General features: G+C 44.0%; 2 protein-coding genes across 4 annotated transcripts in view; one reads left to right on the top strand and one right to left on the bottom strand.

Moving 5' to 3' along the window:
• Positions 1-17,495, top strand: part of LOC100122330 (bicaudal D-related protein homolog) — a 35,112-nt gene extending 17,617 nt beyond the window's left edge. For all 3 annotated transcript variants that reach the window (XM_008218859.2, XM_001605883.6, XM_008218858.4), the window contains exons 3-7: positions 11,029-11,361; positions 11,978-12,147; positions 13,760-14,063; positions 15,596-15,919; positions 16,012-17,495. In XM_008218859.2, coding sequence (XP_008217081.1) covers positions 11,029-11,361; positions 11,978-12,147; positions 13,760-14,063; positions 15,596-15,919; positions 16,012-16,314 — 1,434 coding nt within the window. In that variant the 3' untranslated portion in view covers positions 16,315-17,495. The remainder of the gene's footprint in view (positions 1-11,028; positions 11,362-11,977; positions 12,148-13,759; positions 14,064-15,595; positions 15,920-16,011) is intronic.
• LOC100679025 lies at positions 17,073-19,438 on the bottom strand. Its single transcript, XM_008218847.3, has 4 exons — positions 19,078-19,438; positions 17,988-18,636; positions 17,650-17,919; positions 17,073-17,483 (listed from the first exon to the last, which is right to left on the bottom strand). Exons 1-4 carry the CDS (start codon positions 19,296-19,298, stop codon positions 17,196-17,198), a joined length of 1,428 nt encoding a protein of 475 aa, XP_008217069.1. The 5' UTR covers positions 19,299-19,438; the 3' UTR covers positions 17,073-17,195.
• Positions 19,439-20,311: the final 873 nt, after the last annotated feature.

Raw genomic sequence — 20,311 nt, forward strand, 5'->3', positions numbered from 1 at the left:
ATTCATTCAACGTTCTCGTTACCCCACACATACCCGTAAAAATTCGAAGCTGCGTATAAAGGAAACTCGTTAAAAGCGAAAGCACACCTCACCTACTTCTAGCCTATCGCCATCATCATCCCGTGTATAGGAAACGTGCTGCACTGAACCTGCTCGATCATCCCTAATGATCGTCGAACCCCTTCATCAGCTCCACAGCAGCAGTTGTCTAACTGTCCATCAAATCCCAGCAACTCTGCAATCATCGCCGCACAAACGTTCAATAATCCAACAACAGACTGGAGAACACTATGCTCTCTCCACATCCGTCTGGAGCAGCATCGCATCGGCTATGCTCTCGTTTCCGATGCAGCGAAAGTGATCTCGTGGATATTGTATTACTTCTCGCTGCTGTAGAGCTTATTAATAACCGGAAATTGCGGAGAGTGTGTATTTTGAAGCTTCGCGGATCGGCTCTGCTCCGCCTACGGCGACGACGACGACGCTTCACGGACCATCGCCGTGGGTTCAGGCGCCGAGACGTTATTTTTAGGAGACTATGCTACGGAGGCTGTTAGACGTTTCTTTTCTTCTTTTTGTCGTCACAGAGCTTTGTCGCGAGAGATGATTTTTCGGAGGTTTCACGAGGGGATTCCTGCGGATGCTGTGTCGACGTTGTTGTCGGTCGGTTTACGAGCTTCATTGTGTTCCGCGAGAGATTTTTCGTAAGACGCTGATTTATACTCCGGTGCAGAGGCTATTTTGGTTTTGCTACGGGAGAAGAGCAACACAGCGATTAACGGGATAGGAAAGAGATAACTTCCGCTTTGTGCAGTCTTCGTTGCAACAAAAAATAAAAAAATCGCGCTCCTCGAGACATTAATAATTAAGGGACTTTCTAAAGCCAGTCGACGTTAAAAGAGCCGCTGCTTTATACGAAGAAAAAAAAATCGCGTATAATTTTCACGTAATACTCTCTTACTCAACCCGCACATCCCCTGCGCGATGGTAAGAGTGTGTGTAACGCGAACGACGAGTCAAAACGTAACGGACGTAGTTCGCCGTAAAAGCAAACCAAGAGAGAGAATAGAGCAACAAGCGGATACGACACCGTGTGTAACTCCTTGGCTTCCGCAGTTCCTCGTTTTACTTCCGGCGAGTATATGGAGTAGGCAGGGACGACACACACCCCGACGACGATGACTTCCTTGTGAGCATTGGACGTTCGCGCGACGTAATTGTAAACGTGTGTGCGGAGAGTTGGGTTTTCTGTTTTTGGTTGGGCGAAAATGAGGCAGTGCGAATGGGATGTTTCCCGTGATTATTCGCGACTTTTATTGCGACGGTGTACGACAGCGTTTCTGGAAACGCTTCCTTGTGCATGAATTTATTATCCGATCTAAACTTATACGATAACAGCCTGCTCTGAATATTAAAGACGACAAATTAAATAATCTGAACCGAGAACTCCTGTTTTACGCAAAAAAGCATCTCAGGAGAGAAAGACGACGGAGCTGCTGCTGCGCACTATCTCGATCATAAGCATTCCTCGATGTTACGCATATCAAATTACCGGCTCTCTTGAATTACAGCGCTCACGGACTCGTCCTGTTGCTGTTACTCCCAGCTGCCGCTGCTTGGGATAGCCCGTCTCTCTGCATCTACCTGCATTATTATATTTATAGACGAGACTACCGGCGTCATTGTGCACTACCAAGTTTATGTAATTATCGGCGAATTACAGCTGTTTGCTGGATAATTTAACGTTTATACACTCCTCTATCAATTGAAGCTTTAAGTTGTAGAAGATCATCGTCGTGCTTTTGCGAATTTACGCAGGTGCGCGTCGCGTGACAGTGAAAAAAGAAAAGCCCACTTCTGATAAAAGCCGCAATTTCACCGATATTACGCGCGCGTGCGCTGCTATTCTTTCTACTTTCATATCTGTACAAATATTAAACCTACTCCGACCGCATCTCTCTCCTGCACACATACAGCCGATGATCCAGCTTTCTAAGATTCCCAGAGATCTCCTAACGAATGATTAATACGATTGTATACGTTTACCGTCGGATTTCCCTACATAATAACCAGTTGTTGCGTTGCGCACATCACCGCGGCGATACCTGCATTTCTTCGCGAGACTATACCACGTGCGTTATCGTGAAAAAAAGGATCGATGTGTATAGGAGGCGAGAGAGTTATGATGACGGAATAATACTGGCGATATTAACCTATATACTCACGGCAATCGTAGATTAGTGTATTGTACTCTCGGAATAAATTGTCGGTTGACGCGCTGGATTTCTCCAGATTAGCTCTAACAACGGCGCTCTGGCATTAGACTTTGGAATGGTGTTGTCCTTCGAGAGTGTTATTATCATTTTTTCTTTTTAATTAGGTGTCGTGTGACCACCTGAAAATTAGATTATATTAGAATTCAACCAACGCCTTTTGTGTGTAATGAATCTTGAAAACAATTAACTCGTTCTTCTTTTCTTCGAGCAGAATAGCTGAGATCGATAGGCATCGAAAGTGCTCAAGGCTGTTTTTTTTCTGGTCCCACGATTTTGATCGAATCACACCTCTGTTGAGAAAACAATCATAGCGCTGCATTGCGTTATTGAATCTCCCGAGAGATATTACAGCCATCGCGTACAAAATTCCAAATCCGAACGAGAGACACGCAATTTTGATAATCGACGCGGCTATTAGTTTATTAAACCCGACGAGTGTCGTGCTACGAACGCGTAAAAAAAGATCGTCCTCGCTCGGCTGATTTATAACGATGATGCCGCTTCTGACCTCCACATAAACACACCCTTGAATACCTTCGCTTCTTCGGCTTGTCCCTACACGCGCCCTTTTGTCTCGGATAACGTTTCAGGAAGGTTGATTGATCGGCGTGTATGCGTTACTATTTTTTGTCGATATCGGCTATCGTCGCTGCAAACAAGGGCCGTAATTCATTGGATAACTCACTGCGTCATTATGATCCATCCAATATCCCCCTAAAATATAGCTTCCTCGACAATTTTTACAACTCATTAGCGACGGCTCTTAATCAATACACACGCGCTTATAACTCTTTTAGCCAGTAAAATCCTCGAAACCAAACATAATCAGATGCTCTCCTTAAAGCCACCGCGCAGCTAATCGATGAATAGGGTCTACTTGCGCAGGGAAGTACCGCACGGTTCGTTTGCGCAACCGCCGATCGCAACCTCGTAATATAATGGCTATAGTATAAAGTTTTTCAATTTTCGAAAAGTCATTCGACGTTGCGAAAAGCCACCGCGCGCGTGAAAATCGCCCCCGACTGCAGTAAAGTAATAGGCCGCAGGATCGAGTCTCTTATTGCACATCGGACGCTGATGCTGGAGTTTATTGCGAAATTTGTAACACGGACTCGCGCAGAACGATCGGGATTGTTGTTAATTTTTAGAAAGTCGACCCTAATGAAACTTCAAAGAGCGCACACACGGTATAGTGCATCAGTCATCAGTCGCGCATAGTCAACACTACTTAGTGAATTCGAATCGGTTCTATCCTTTTTCCATAGGCTCTTGGCACAGCTGCGGCGTTTTCACCGCGCGCGGAAAGTTCGAGTTATCGAACCGTGAGCCGCTCGCCCGACGACGGCCTTGGTTCCCCTGGTTACTCATCGACCGATTGCCGCTGCTCCGGCTCGGCTTGGCTGGTATAGCTCGAGAGCGGAGCTGTGCACGGTACTCGCCGCTCGACGAATTTTTCGGCTCTGTATTGTTTTGCGTGACGGGATCGAGGTTTTAGGAGGTCGATGCTTTGCTCCGCTGAGTTACACTTTTTTTTTTGTTTTTATACTCCGTTTAATACGCGTGTAGAGTAATTAAAATAAATCGTCGCGTGCGTGCATATAACGACGGTTTCGCAGACGATGATTTATGTAAGTTGGGAAAATTAAACGGCGGAGTTTTTTGTCCGACGTCGACGTTTTAGTGGAGTCACGACGATGGCAGAGAGATAATGCGCTGCAGCAGAAAGTGCCATAGGCTAATGGATATAATTTACTTGTAGCCTTCCATTTTGATTTACATACAATGTGTCTATAGGCACACACGGGGGACGAGATGCTGGAGCTACCTTATTCTCGGAAGGATTTTCCCTTTCGATTTTCACGAACCGTCGATGTAACTGGCATTGTCTCCGGTGGGGAATTCGTTGGACGAACATTCGTCTGTATTATTTACAAAACGATCAGCTAAGAATAAAAATAGAGAACGTTTTTGTAGCATTAACCGCAATAAGGTCAGAGGAAGTGCGGGAGAAAAACCTTGCGCGACAATGATACACACTTTCACTGTATACGCACGAGAGCTCGAATAGTAAAGTCGCGATAACGAGCGATATAAATTCGAATTATCAAAACAATGTATCTATTAATTTATAACATCGGCTCGTAAAAACCAGTCTTGCAGCAGTGAAAGTCCTACTCTCCGAGACTGGTCTTGCGCACAACTTATAATCCATGTAAATACCTCGTTGCTGACTAATTGCGAGAGTCTATAATCCGGAAAAATCCGTCTTTCCCTTTATCGACGCAATATAACACACCTGTTGGACAGCAGCGATAAGTTCGTCTGATGCAACAACAGCGAAGCTTGGATTCTACGTCGATGCGGGTATAATGTAGCTGTGATCCCTCGTGTGTGTTTTGAATTTTTACGAGAACCTCGCGCCAACGTCGCAACGCGATTTTCCTCTCCGCTATCAGTCCCCGTGTTTTTCAAAACCAACGAGCCTTTTCACTCTCGTAAACGCAGATAAGCGCAGTGTCCGTAATCCGTCTCAACTTGAACTTTCCTATATTTACACGTGCACATAACGGATCAGCTGCGGCAGGTCTGTCTTTGTCCACCGCGAACGAAAGTCAAGCCCCTGGCACTGCAGCAAAGCAAACACCGGTTTTTTTTCCTTGGACGTCCACATTGTGCTTACGCACACACCTTAACCTCCTTCGTTCCTTAATGATCCGACGACATTGTCAGAGAGCGGCTCCTCTTTTTCCCGTCCTCGACTGCGTTTCTCCGTCGCTGCAATGCGGTTTTCTCGAGAGAATATTATACTTCCGTCATAGGCGTTTTACATGCAGATCGGATACGTGAGAAGAAATCGAAGGCTGATATAATAGATTTTAGTCGCAGCGTTGCGTAATCGAGAGAAAAATCTCTCTCTCTCTCTCTCTCTCTCTCTCTCGACTCCGCGAGGGGTATCGGATTTTATCGACAGTTTTGCGCGCTTTAATTCTCCGACTGACTGACAGTCGCGATTGTGCTGTAACTCGATGGCTTTGGGGAAAAGCACGCGATTACGGCGTCGGTGAAACGCGTATATAATGAATTCTCGTTTTGGATAATAATATTCTAATACCGACGGCGATGCCTGCAGACTTCCGCGTATAAAGACACGCGTGAAAGGGCCAGTTCGTGTCGGTGAGCAGTAGCGCGTGAATCCCAAGGCCCCGAACGTCGCTCTCATCTTTACACAAAGAAACTTATAATATACATTTCAAAAGGCACAACTTATGGATAATCCTCGTCCTATGCACCTGTATACAAGGATACCTGCCCTCACCTGTGAAAAATCTCCCTCGACACTCAATTTTCCCACCCGCGGTGCCGCTGCGATCTTTGCTCTTTAGCACCACGAGGCTCTCAGGTCGTATAACATACACACACACACACCGGGGAGGCCCTCCAGCGATGACTATAGCCACACACACTGACGTAACCTGCACACATACGCGCGCGGGAGAGTAGAGGCGATCACGACCGGTTTCCTGCGCTGTGTATACTATACTCTCGCTCCTTCCTTTGTCCAGGCGCTCGTTCGCTTGCTTTCACCTCTCTCGGGGAGCAGCCCTGCGATCGGCGACTATATTCTCAAGGATCCGCGCGACGCTCTTCCTCGAGGATGTGGTGTGTTTATAGGTGTATGTGTACAGGCCTCTTGCTCGCTTTTCCTTTGTTAATGGGTAAGGCTTTGGTGGTCGTCGCGCGTGTGCGATGGGCTTTGTTCTGGTGTTACGGTGAGTAACGGGGAATTTTATCTAGGGTTTGCAAGAAAATTTAGAACGGTATAGCTGGCAATTTCTCGATACGCTTTTTAACGATCGTTTCGCGAAAATATTACACAGGAGGGGGGATCTGCAGCGTATGATCGACGGGTTTGACGAAGGTTTGATTTGCTGAAAATTGGCTGTATGGAGAGGCTGTATAAAACGACGATTGCCGCAGTGCGGAAGTACACGCGCCCCGTTCTATAATAGATGAGTCTGAGCTAGCAGCGCGAATTTCCCTGTGGAACAACGTATTGTCGTAAATTTCGCTGCTTTGCGGAGAAATCATTGTTTTGCATAGTCTGCTGGCTTACGCAATCGGCCAATTTCTCGCATTAACAGCCGCAGCGCGATGATTTTATCTTTCATCCGTACGGATAAACCTTGATATACCTTCTAAATCCACACACAACAAACTAAAAACCTCAAAATTCTGTGAGGTTACTTTCCCATTACGTCCCATGTCAAAACCGAAAATTTCTCAACAAAAATCCACTCAAGCTTCTCATCCTCCCTTTTGTTTACACATTCGCGGCGTCTCCCCTCAAAGCATCTCTCTCTCTCTGCCATCGCTAAAGAGATAAAAAATCCAGAAACTCGTCTAGCCGATATTATCTCGCTCGATGCTGCGCTAATGATTTAACTAATAGCTATGCTCCGCTTTTACTCTGTCGGTTCTCTCCATTATCTGCGTCGAGCCGATGCTCTTCCACGTCTGGGCTATAGAGAGATAATGCCGCCGCGAGCTTTTTTCGTCCGCCGAGCGGATTATCGAGGCTGGAGTGCTTTGTGGATTTCTGATCGTTGGTGCAGCATCAAGCGAAAGTTAATTTTCAAATTCAACTGAGAAACTGCAAAATTTAGAAAGCCTCTCTACGGAATAACTATATAAAAGCTTCATATAATTCATAAGCCCATTTATAGACTCTCTCGCAGCACAAGGCTCTGCGACAGAGATTAAGCGAATAGCTGCAGCAGCCCGTTTGTTTACCAACTTTGCGCAGCGAAGCTATTTCCTTCCCTCGTATACAAAAGAAGCGTCGCGAAAACTCTCTCGTCCAAATCCTCTGAATTCCCCGAGTCCATATTCGTCGCCGGCTATTTTTATACGGATTCGCGCGCCGCGCAGTCCGCGCGTGTATCTGTTCGCATTAGATCCGCATTTGCGTGTACACTTATACACACGTAAGTGTACACAAACGCGCGCGGCTGCGCTTCGCCTCCATCCGGCTTTCCTTTTCCACTTTCGCTTCTACATACTCGTCCTTGTCTGTTCCGACGCTACACTGCAATCATCCGGCGCGTGTGATCGATTTGCCTTTGAACTCGTGCGCGAGGCCTTTCTTTTATTTTCCGAGCGATATCGCGTGTTGCTGCTGGTGAGCGAGAGGCGTTTGATCGAATTTCAACGCAGCTCCGTGCGATTTATCGTGGATTTGATTCTCGTGTCCTTCGTTTACAGCCTAGTTTGTCGGGACCTCAGAATTAGGCTGGCGTTCGTGAAGGATGAATTCTAAAGTTCCCACGCGCGCACTTTCGAATTAAGATTCCAACGATTTTCGCTATACAGTCCAGAAAAAAAATAAGCGTCTAAAAATAAAAATGAAATCCCGAGCAGACGTCGGTGCGTCCTCCCACAAAAAGCCTCTTATCACCGGCGTGTTCGCAGAAGCTCTTCCCCACAGCTGCTGCAGCACTTGCCGCTCCAGAAATCCTCGCGCGAGTCCTAATCCCCTCTCTCAAAAAAACTCAAGAGAGAGAGAGAGAGAGTCACGCGGCGTAAAATTAGCCAGAAAAGGCTGCACGGCGTATATCCGTTCCACGCAGCTCGACCTTCTGTTATTATGTGTCTCTCTCACTCGCAAAAGCGGGTCACCTTGGACTATCGGCTCTCGCTGCGCTCGAAAAATCCCGTTTTCGGAGTTTGATGAACCGTGTGTCTTTGCTTCTGACCACTTGGCTTTTTCGTGTAATTATGCCCGGCGAAGGTATCGCTGTTCTGTGACGTCGGTTTAATTGTCGCGGATGCGTTGCAGCTCTCGAGGATAATACGATATAGATGCCCGGCGAGATAGGGAAGAGGGAAGGATTTTACTTTCTAGATCCGTCGTGGCGATTGTCAGGCTGTTTCTTTTTTTTTTTGGATGGTCCAGTTTGTGGAATCGTGACACAGCTTATTGTTGTGGGTATAACGAACGTGTTGTACTTCTTTCCTTATTACGCTTTTTATATTACAGTCGAGACTGATAAGATGCAGGAAGTCGTTTTAATCTGGACACTTTTAATTTTGTATTTTATTGCCGAACAAACAACGTCACGGTACAGACTATTCGGCGACTGTGCCGAAAAGCGCAGGCTTGTACTCACTTCCAGTTTATTTGCCCAACGCTGTGACGCAAATGCAGTCCAGGTATGCAATAGCGTCGATCAGCTTTTTTCTTTACGAGACTTTTTACTTTTCCCCGGAACGGGGCCTTTTGAAACGCGGAGTTTGCTTTACGCGCGAGGTTAAAATCAATCGAAACGCCAAAGTGGATCATTGCCAAAGTTATACACCAGGTTCTTTCCCAACTCCTTTTCGGAGTAGACGTACACATTGTTTCGTCAAGACTATACTTTTATCTCGACGACTTTTTTTATCTTATCGCTTTGATTGTTGCGATGCTGCTTCTTCCATTCGTTCATCCGATTAAAAATTGTGTTTCGTGACTCGAGGCGATTTTCACGTTTGCAGTGAAAACTTATACGTATAGCTTTTTTTTCACGTCGATGTAGATCGAAGATCGTATCTCTAACGATTGCTCTAATTTTTTTAGATTAAGAGAAGATCCAGCATCATTTGCCATTTTTTCATGCAAATCCAAACGCGAGAGGTATTTAAAGTTTATAAAACGTGATGTCACCTACTGTACAGTCACCTTATAAAATTTAGCATCACATGTGACATCACTGATTGAGAAACTGATGAGAGAAGAAAATAATTTTTGAATATATTAAATTTTCTGACGCGACCTATTGGTGATCGCCTCGAATGCGTGAGTGTACAAGGTAAATAGAGACAAGATCTGCTTCATTTTAATTGTATAATAGTCACCGTTTGGAATAAATGTATCTCGATTGCGTGGGCGGAGGAATCAGAATAATCACGAGCTTACCGGCATAAACGAGCGTGAAATTGTAAATCAGGCGCTAATTTCACAAAGCAATCGATACAGCATTTACGAAAATCAACATACAAGACGCGAACCGCACATAGCGAGTCTCCTCGTGCAATTTTTCCGCGGCTTTCTAAACGCGCGAATATTATACATATTTTTGACTTTCTCCCATTCGCTCCAACCTCTACAGCAACAATCTATACACCACATGAATTTTCGCCTATCCACGCATAAAACACGCGTATCTCGACACACTAGCTCGAGAAAAGTATAAAAACCGGACTCTCTCTCTCTCGATCGTCGTGATCTCAGACGAATACGAAATGCGCGATGACCTTATTGCCTGCTGCTCCTCGCGGATCTCTCTGAATCATCGTCGGGAGTGCCAGCCTGGTTCGCGTGTGTTATTTTTTTCAACTTTATGTATATACCTGTATAGACTCTCGATTCGAGCCTCCCGAGAGATCATTGCTATACTTAACCGAGGTGCACGGCGCGTAATGAGGCAAGCGTGCGCGCGATCGCCAATTTATTTCCCGCGAGCGACTGTGCACTGATTGAATGTTCCTTGGGATGGATGGCACGTGGAGGATGTATTTAGGAGGAGATTGTCGTTAATTGTACAGGTGGATGGAAATGGGGGTTCGGCGCGGGGATGTGGATGAGTTAATTTGTATAGGGAGTGACGAATCGCAGGAATTCTAAAACTACTTACCCAACTACTCCAATTTTCCCGGCGATCCATCAAACCCACCGAAACAGAAACGGAGACACCGCGCAGCGCTTGAAACACGATTTCCCTCTTAAAAAAAAGTCACCGCACACACGTGCCGACGCCGGTGAGTCACGTCCCTCCAAACCAGTTTCACGCGAGGCATCGAGCCAAAAAAAAAAAAAAATCGCGACACACAGCGCGCGGCTCTTTTTTAAATTACACTCGTTTTCTCGCGTCGACTCGCTGATGGAATGATCAAACCGTAGGCGTTGCGCAGTTGCGGTATTTGTAATGGGGGCGAAGGAAAATGCGTTTTGGTCGGAGTCTATGGGCTTTCCGGGTGTGAGAGATCTGGTTGAAAGTCTAATTATGATTATATAGCTTTGGTTTAGTTTATTTATAGAGGAATTAGTATAAAAAATTAAAAATTTCATCCACACACAAACCATGCATTTTCTCGAATCAAAACTTCATCACACATACGAATAAGCAGTAGCGCGATAAATCCAGCTGCACACACACACACACGTACGCGCGCGAAACCATACCTCGCACGCGAAAGTAAGAGTCCGCGGCTTTTAATCTCTGCGCGATCGACGCCGAGATTTCGAAACGGACTGCTGTGCTGCGCTTTATATCCGACCGAGTATTATTATGCTCTCTACCGCTGCGCTTTACGAGTTTCGCGCGCTCTTTGTCTCTAATCGCGGGCGTCGGTTCTATACCTTTCGCCGCTGCGGTTTTCAAACGGGGTAATGAGACCCCGGCTACGCCTACTATAGGTACTGAGCGCGGCCTTACGAAGGTGAGGAGGTTTTTTTTTTTGCTTCGTGTTGGGATATTGTTTGTGGGCCGGAGGAAACGTGGAGCGGTATTGATATGGTATTGACAAATCGAGGCAATGGGAGTGATAAGAAAAGAGAATGGCTTTCGGAGATATTATGATGCTGGTATTGTTGAATGATAAAAATAAATTTGTGGAGCGAATATCCCTAAAAGCACAAACTATCGGTCCAAGCGCACCAAAATATTACAATAAACCATATACTCTCTCAACTAAAAATTTACCGTCTCCACAGGGCCTAGAGCAAGAGCGACACCTGCTGCGTCGAAAGCTCGAGGAAGCTCGCGGCGAGTCGGAAGCTCGAGCTTTGGAGCTTCAAGCGGACCTGGAATCCTTACGAAGTCAGCTGGACGAGCAGAGCGAACGAGCGAGACGAGCCGAACGCGATCAAGCCAGTCTCGTAACCGAACTCACCTCGCAAAATGCCAGGCTGGCCGATCAGCTGAGGGAAGCCGCTAAACAGGAGGAACAGCTGCTCATCGAGCTCAAGCTCCTCAGGGAGAAGTGCGCGATCAGGAATACCACCTTACAGGATCACGTCAGCAGTTTGGAGGTTCTAAAGGATGAGGTAAGCTTGTTTGTAATAATTATTTATAAGAGAAAAACTGAGTAGCTACTCGATTGAAGCCTAACAAGTGTATGTGCACACAATTCGCACGGTTAATTATAATGGCTCTGCTTTCTGAAATAACTCGCTACCAGTACACACGTTTCGCAAATGATAATTGTGCAGTAAGTGCGCATCGGGCAATACTTTTATAACGCGTCTAACAAGACACTTCATTACAAGCGCCTAAAGTATACCCGCACACACATTGGCAAATACTACTTACTGCGCATCTTCGTGCATCAATTTTGCATTACACGAATCTTCCGCGTTGCCAAACGTCTCTACGCGATTCTTTTTTGTTTTCCACCCGCAATTACCGAGCACTTATACATCAAAACTCTATCCGAGTCACGAGAGCTTAGAAAGCCAGCGGTAAAATTCGTTTGAAGTAATTTTGTACATACGTAAACATTGAATAATAACCCACATACAAATTCAAACACACAGCACGCACACACATCCTAAAAAAGTCCCGACGATAAAACCGCTATCTCAGCGTAGGCGGCGATAACGTACCCCATCTCGTCCATACCATACACACTATACTAACCTCCTCATTCTTTTCACACAACAGGTGCAGCTGGTGTCGGCTCAGCGGACCGAGCTGGAGAGGCGTTCCCTGGAGCTCCGAGAAGAACGCGCCCGAGCGATCGCAGCCCTCGAGGAGGCCGAGGAACGAGCGACGGCCTTGGAACGGCTCGGACACGAAGCCGAGAGACGCGCCATCGTCGCTGAGCGTGAAAGGTACACCGTCCGATATTGGCTCTACAGCCTTGATCGCTTTCTTTCGCTGCGTTTTTTTTTTTGTATACGCGTGTGATTATGTAACAAGCTGGCGTTTGGCGCGTTATTCGATGAATTGTCTCCTGTGTATAAACTTTGTCTTGTCTCCGCGACGTCGATCGTTATATTATTCTCTTTTGTACGTTTCCCAACGCGAGCGATTCGTATAGACGGCGGCGACAGTGACAAACACGAGCGACTGCGTCGGCGTTGCTGTGTGTTGTACTTGCGAAAGCCGCTGTGTATACGTCTGCTATACACTTATAGTATAGAGCTGGCCGCAGTCTTGACCTTTATTTCGCCTTTTTTAATCGAAGGTCCCTGACCGAAGGATGAGGGTATTTACATTACGGAGCCGAATTGAATTACCGATGTTTGCTCTCGATTAGAACTTTATACGGCTCGCCTTTTTTATGAGTGTGTACACTTACGTGTGTATTGGCCTGATAAGGCTTAATTCTTCTCTTCTCGAGGCTCCAGCTGTCATGGTTGGATCGATTCGATCGAATCAGCTGTGCAATTCCCAAATAAAAAATACACCTTCATCCAATTTTCCCATCCACTGGCGCACGAACGTTAAAATTCAAATTCCTCTTTCGCAATTTTCCCGCTCTCGCGCATCAATATTAATTAAAAGAAACCTCTCCTACCGTCAAAACTCACGCAGACATCCTTCGCGAATACCCACGCCCTCTGCGAACCGTTACGCTAGAAAGCAAAAACCAAAGAGAAAAAATAATCAACAACCGCAGCGCATGAATAGACGGCACATAATAACAGCGCGGAAATTTATGCGCGCCTACGTTATAGCCACCTACGCGCGCGATCGAATTGTTGAACCGGTCGATCGACGGTATTGCGTCAATTCGCGGTTAGTTTGCTGTGTACACCTTGTTTTCTATATTTCTTCGACTAGACGGTGTCGAGTGGCGCGCGAGAATTGACGGATTATATAGATTTTTCGAAAGCGATATCGCTCTCTCGCGTGACTCATGCGTATAGGTGCTGTGTATTATAGTTTTGAATATGGATCCGTCGGTAGGGTGTACACTTTTTTTATAACTTTTATGATAGACACGTGGAAAAGGAAAGTAAGCGCAATAAAAGCGCAAATTGTTGGTACGCTTGTGTGATCGCGAGCGCAGATAACGCCTCCGTCATATGCTTCGGATCGAAACTGCTGGACGAAGTGTTCTAGGAATATTCCGTTAGAAACTAGAAACATATGTAAATATCGCCGCTAGAACCTATCTGACGCAGTTACCGCGCGAAAGTATAAAAATGTAGATATGGGTCGCATTTGCAACGGTAATATCCATTTGTCAGTACATAACTAACGTCGATTTTTCGAAATTACAAATCGTTCTTTGTTTTGTTCACACACATACACACACACACTCGCTTATCGGAAGCTTCGTGATTTAAACGGATGCTCTGATTATTACGAAAACTCGACGGCTGTAACGGTGTGGACTCCTTTCAAAAAAAGGACTAACTTCCCAACGGATCCGCTCGAATTTCACATCCTCAGCGCTTCCGGCTATCTCATGACACACACCCTCTTTTCTTCCAGGGACGAGTTGGCAGCTGCGTTGGCCGCGATCGAGAGCAGCACGACGAGGAGTTCGAGCACCAGCACCTCGACGCCACGGAGGCACGCGCCGCGATCGCTTCAGGCGGAGATGGAGTGCGAGGAAAGCGGAGCCTCGTCCCTTGGCGCCGAGCAACAGGAGCAAGAGCTCAGGCAGGAAGTCGGACGGGCGTGTCGCAGACTCAAGGAGCTGTCGAGCCACCTGAGAAGAGGAGAGGACGATTCCGGACTGCAGAGCGACTGCGACGAGTCGATGCTCGTGCTGAATAACAGCAGCGAGTCGGAGGTGATTATTCAGTTTTCACTGATTAAAGCGAATGTTTAATCCGTAGATTCGACGACGTGTTCGACTACTAGGTCGCGTTAATGAAAAGAGAATCGTATGTATACTCTTATCCGAGACCTTAGGTGAAACGGTCGATATTTTTAAATCGAATTAGAGACATCGGTAGATTTGCTCGCCGACTCCGAGCACAGCTGTTCGCTCGAGAGTTTACGTTATCTCCGAGCTCGAACGTTTTCATTTCTCCGTCGTGTTGGCTTTGAAGTTGCACTTCGCGTCTGTCCGATGGTTTTATGGCGCCTCTGCTCACATAAACTATAGGCGTTGGCTTTTTTTCAAAGGTTTCGATTTCAGATAAACGCAGCGGCTTGTAACACTTTTATATTCGAAATCGTACTGTAAGAGATTAGCGCGACGTTGAGTAATTTATACGCGTGGTTTAATCTTCACTCGTTCGGTTAAATCGACGTTTGATAATTTTCAAAACTGATATAGGGACTGGTAAATCGAGTTGAATTTGAATTTTCGCCTCCAAGTATTTCTTAAAAACTAAAATTTATTGAACTAAATGATTAATCGACTCGGCACGGTCCCATTACCCGTCAAACGATATAAGATGTCATATAATACATTTACCGCTCTAATCCCCGATTTTAAACAGTCTAATATATGTGTCAAAATACTTTAGGCCAGTAAATCAGGGTAATTGCACTTATATTTCCGCGTTTATGAATATGCATCAATTGAACCTTTCTCCGAGACGAATGATTCATTTCAGACGCTTAGGCGAAACAAATCAAATTATATAGAACGAAACATAACGCAATCTCGGATACAGCAGCAAAAATAAAGATCATTGTTTCAGCGTCGGACGGAGCTAGAGAAATGAATTACGATAACGATTTCATATTCACGTGCCCATATAGCCATGCAGAACGGAGTAGCGAGTGTGACTCAGCCGCACGGAGCTCTGAATCGCTCGTTGAGCTCGCCCATTACAAAACCGGCAGGGGAACGGAAAAATCGCGATCGCGCGAGGCGAAATTCCGCGAATCGAACTGGACTGGCTAATGTGGGTGGTATGCACGGCCCAGCGAGTAGCGTCGCGCTCGAGCGGCTCGCGTTCTCCTACTTCGCTACTATAGGGCTGTGGATATAGAGAAGAAGCAAAAAGCGATATAGAAAATGTGGGAACGAACGAAATCTGCGAGTGCTACAACGCAATGCACGGCAGCCTCATTACGAGGCGATTTTTAAGCTGCGCGCGCGTGGGCGAACGTAAAGTGTTTAATGATTCCGTTGTGTATGTAGGCATGATGTACCGAGAGTATGAGCGGTAATAAAGTTTAGAGCTTGTTTGGTTTATGACTCGAAGATTTGTGCATTGATGACGCATTTCGGTTATTACTGAACTTAGCGGAGTCGAAATTATTAATGCAGACTCGCTTGATAATAGGTTAACCGCAGCATTTAAATGAGATACTTGAAATGAAACTGAAATTTAAAATCTGTTAACTCTTACGTCTACTCCACAGATCAACTGCTGTCCAGGAGCGCTGTCAGACCTGGTCGAGGAAGTATTCGGCCTAGCTCTAGCCGGGGTGAGAGGCGGTCCAGGCGAACTCGGTCTGGCGGTCGAGTTGCACCGGGTCAAGGAGGAGCTCGAACAGACCAAGGATCAGCTGAGGCAAACGCAGGACGAGCTCAAACGCCGCGGCGAAACCCTCGTCGAGTCGGCCAGCAAGCTCAAGGTTTGCGAGGCAGAACTGCAGGGTGCGCGAGAGGAACGTGACAGAGCTCGAAACGATATCGAGCATTCGCAGCTTTCCAAGGACGAGGTCCTCGCACAGGCTCTCCAGGTAAGCGTTGCCTTCGAATTGTCACGGTCGACGCAGTCGACTTTTCGTGTAAATAGAGAATATGTCTGAAAAACCCGTGCCCTGTGTTTCAGACGAGAGACCAAGCGGTGGCGAGGAAAAACAAGGTCGAAGTCGAGCTTGCCCGAACGCGAATCGACATGCTCCAGATAAACAGCCAACTGATGGAGGCCATCCAGCAGAAGATCGAGCTGAGCGAGCAGCTCGAGCAGTGGCAAATGGACATGCAGACGCTGCTGGACGAACACGTGCGCAGCAAGCTGGCCCCTGTGCAGCATGCTTCCCCGGCCAACAGCGAAGGAGCGGATGGTGTTGTCGCGCCGGCGCGCAGGAAACGCACCACCGCAAGCTCGAAAAAGAGATTTGGGATTTTCTGATACTTCAAGTTTTAAGGGAAATTTATTGGACTACCGTGACAAAATGTGCAATGTTCCCGTACCCTTCTTAAAGACTCGTACACGCGGCCTTTGTAAATTAGATTTTGAGAGGAGATGTTGGCGTTTTAATTGCGCGACGGAGACACGAGTTCGCCAAGCGAGCTGCGCTGCGGATTTGGCTTTTAATGCATTTTCGTTTTCTTTTTTTAATGGATTCTTGCGTGACGTACTTATTATACTTCTGAGTAGCATAGCGACGATTGTACTTAATAGCGTGAGAGGTATCCATAGAGAGAAAACGGGCTGGCTGTACAAAGTTTCGTTTCGCGTTTTAATTCCGTCCATGAAGCCAAACGAGTGTACAGATTTTTTCCTAATTGCAAAAGTTTGTAAGAGACAATACTGTAAATGGAACAGCGGCAAGAATCATGTATACGAAATCTATTGAACTAACGGCGAAAGATTTACTCTATCGGCACAATTGTTTAAATTTTAAATGAGTGCCTTCTGAATTCGATATCTTTTTTTAAGATATGGATTGTACTTAAATTATTGAATTTCTGTTGAGAGAAAAAAATGTATAATACTTAATTATTAAACTTTCTAAGTGTATTTATTTAAGAGAATGCTGATTTTGAATAATAAAAATTTAATTCAAATACCAAGACTCTAATTTTTGCGCTCTAGTAATTAATCTTCATTGATTAATATTTTGTTATAGGAGGGAGAAATGAAATGGATAATACACAATAATATTCTTCCAATTCAAAAGATACAAAAAGCAGAAAGATATTTTTATTCCGTAAAAAGTGGTAATTAACAAATATTAAAATCTTGTAAAAAACTATGGATACAAAATACGAAATTATTACGTAAGATGATTAATATACGATCCAAGAAATGATCAGTACGATTGATAAGAAAAAGAATAAAATTACTTTGGAGCGAGCGTTTGTTTCATCAGTCAAAAGTATCTCATTATTTTCGTCCGTATTGTTCGATGGTTGTAGCATTTTTTGGGCGTGAATATTATTTATTTTTTCTAAATATTGAACTGATTGAATAGGTAAATCCTGATTGTTTACTGCACTTTTGTACTCAGGTACGAGTGTACCGTTTACGAAGTCGAAAATGTTGTAAAGTTTAAAAATTGATTTGTAGTAAAATCTCTGAAAGAAAAATATTATGTTTTAATTTTACTTTACAATATAAATATCAATATGCAGTCGAAGGACAGAATAGGTTTAAATAATTTTTACTTCCATCAAAAATGAGCCCGAATTATTTGAACACATTTTGTAAAACAATACTTAACACTTTACTTTTGAAACTTACTTGTAAAATTTTACTACTAGGAATAAGTTTTACAGCTAGTGCAAAGTACTTTAATGATTTTTCATATTTCTTAATATCGTAAGATTCCATTCCAATGTGCAGATAAATATTTTGCAAATATACTTTATTGTGTCTAAATCTTTTCTCCATATACAGCAAATGCACGATCTGGTCGAAATCTGGGTATATTTTGGACATACACTGCCCATATTCAAGATCGGCTCCGAAGACACCTAACTTACTTGCTTCTTTAAGATACAACGCAGCGCGCTAAAAATATCGTCACAAGTTTTAAATTCAATCATTTGCTTATATTTAAATGTATAAATATTACATACCTCATAATCGTCTAGTTTCTTATAATACTTGCCTCTGTAATGCAAGTACATCGTAGAATCAGAAGTATATTGTTCCACATAGTCCAGGCAAAGCTTCGCTTTTGGAAGATCCATCGCTCTTAGAAAGCAAAGTGCCAATCTGAGCTGAATTTTAATGCTCTCGGGCTTTTCGCGAAATACTTTCATGTATACTTCTTTTGACCTCTCGTTTTGATTATTTTCCGAGTATGTTTGGGATAAGTAAATGCCATACAGTGGATTTCTATGTATTTCGTAAGCTTTCAAAAAGGAATTCACTTCTTTCTGAGAAGGGTTTGTCGAAAAGGCCGTTTCGCGGCGGAAGCGTCTTAGATTTTTACCCAGCACAAAATGCCACAATGAGCATCTTTGATTGCCCAAACTGGCGAGTCTGGCAAACGTTATGGCTTTTTCCATGCCAGTTTCATGAAATATGGACCACGCAATGCTTTTGCATCCGTTCAATGTACTGATGTTCGTCACGGATACCGATGGTTCCACTCGCTTTAATTCCTCGCGTGAAATGTTTTCTTCTCCCATAAAATCTTGGAGTTTTAATAAAACGTGGTACTTTGTTGATTGTAAAATATGGTTAACAGTATCTACAGATACTTGCTCTCCTTCCAATTGGCTGTAAATTTACGAACCGAAATCAACTGCTACAGCAATGGTTTATTTCTTGTTTTATATACTAATTTTATTCAATCTAATTGCGCTTATCGTGTAGATATACTTTATAATCGCAAATTTATTATCAAAGTTGTTAATTTCTAAGCTAATAAAATCAATCACCTTTCATTTGGCATGAGCAGAAAAAAGTTTACACCGCGAAGTAAGATCAAACCCAAAGATAGAATTCGTGAAAAGGCTCGAGTTATTAATGTGCTTGTTGCACTGCAAAACAAAAGAAGAAGGGAACTGCGTTCTCCCAAGAATCCGGGCTTGGAAAATAACCCTGGTAGAGATTAACTTAAAAACCGTCAAATTCATGCGTTAAAAGCCTAAGAACTTGCCAGTTTCTAGATTCATGTCTACCAGAGAAACTGTGTATATATATATATATATCGCTTACCCCTGATCGACCAAGTTCCAGAGATCGTCCATCGTCGAAAAATTATTTTTCGCTGCGTTGTAATCTCCCTTTGTGGCGTAAATAAAGGTAGCCATGATCGAGTGCATAAAATTGTAAAAGGGCAATTCCTCTCCCGTTTCCAATTCACTATCGTCAAAATTCAACGCGAACTCGTCGTCTATTTCCCAAGTAAAAGGAGATTGAAATTTTGGCGAGTCCATGTTCGAGCAGTGGTGTTAGTTTAGAATCACGTTATCGTTAACAATTGAAAATATTTTAATAATAATAAGGAGCTAAATCTTAAAAAGAGCGTGCGGAGTTCTCGATCTTCATTCGAAGCTCGCTCAGATCACAATGACGTGTTGCGGGTACGCATATAACTATATAAGTAGTGGGGACACGGTAGGGGTATCTTTTCGCTATACGATAAGAATTGGGCATAACGACAACATACAAACTCTACACACATATTTTCTACACGAAAAAATGGATAGCAATAGCTTATACGATTGTGTAGAGTTTAACGGTGTAGTCAAATAATCAAAAATGCGTGTAGAGTTTTTTCGTGTAGCAAATATGTGTGTAGAGTTATTTTTTGTAGGGCTATTTTTGGGTAGAGTTTGTACGGTGTTGGCATAACGCTGTAACTATGAACTGCAAATGCAATTGCTTTTTGACAGTTATAGTTCTGTATACGAGATCTAAGTCGAACGTTTGTTTCATTAGATGCACTTTTGAAGTGTTTCACTCGGTCTGTTGCGCATTTTCATACTGAAAATTACGTGAAAATATAAAATACTCGCTATTTGATAATTATTATCAATACATCGGAGCATAATAAATTAAATTTGTTAATTAAAAAAAAAACATTTGTTCCTTCTAAGAATCGCTGCAAGTTTGATACGTGCCACATCAGACGGATGTTTACGGATTGAACAGATACGATCCGCCACTGTAACCTTATAGTTTAGAGTTCATTGTTTATGAAACGGTCTTGGAATGATAGCTTCTGTTTTTTATTTTTTATTGAGATTTCGCATATTTACTTGTATTATAATATTACCTTGACTACCGCCTAAATAAAACAAACTCAGTGCTTTTTCACTGGAAAGGAATTGGTTTGCAGCAAACTTATTATTGAAGCTGCAGTTTAAATGAATAAGACGGTTTTTTATAACACAATTACTATATTTTTATTTTAAAATTAATGTAGGAGGTACATTTATATACATAA

The sequence above is a fragment of the Nasonia vitripennis genome, chromosome 5 (assembly GCF_009193385.2).
Source record: "Nasonia vitripennis strain AsymCx chromosome 5, Nvit_psr_1.1, whole genome shotgun sequence".
In the NCBI taxonomy this organism is placed as follows: domain Eukaryota; kingdom Metazoa; phylum Arthropoda; class Insecta; order Hymenoptera; family Pteromalidae; genus Nasonia; species Nasonia vitripennis.

Excerpts from the sequence above, each read along its gene's own strand:
- LOC100679025 (XM_008218847.3), bottom strand. The coding sequence starts at position 19,298 with ATGGACTCGCCAAAATTTCAATCTCCTTTTACTTGGGAAATAGACGAC. Across the intron at positions 17,920-17,987 it reads AGAAACTAGACGATTATGAG|CGCGCTGCGTTGTATCTTAA; the intron begins GTATGTAATATT and ends CGATATTTTTAG. Across the intron at positions 17,484-17,649 it reads CTAGTAGTAAAATTTTACAA|AGATTTTACTACAAATCAAT; the intron begins GTAAGTTTCAAA and ends TTTTTCTTTCAG.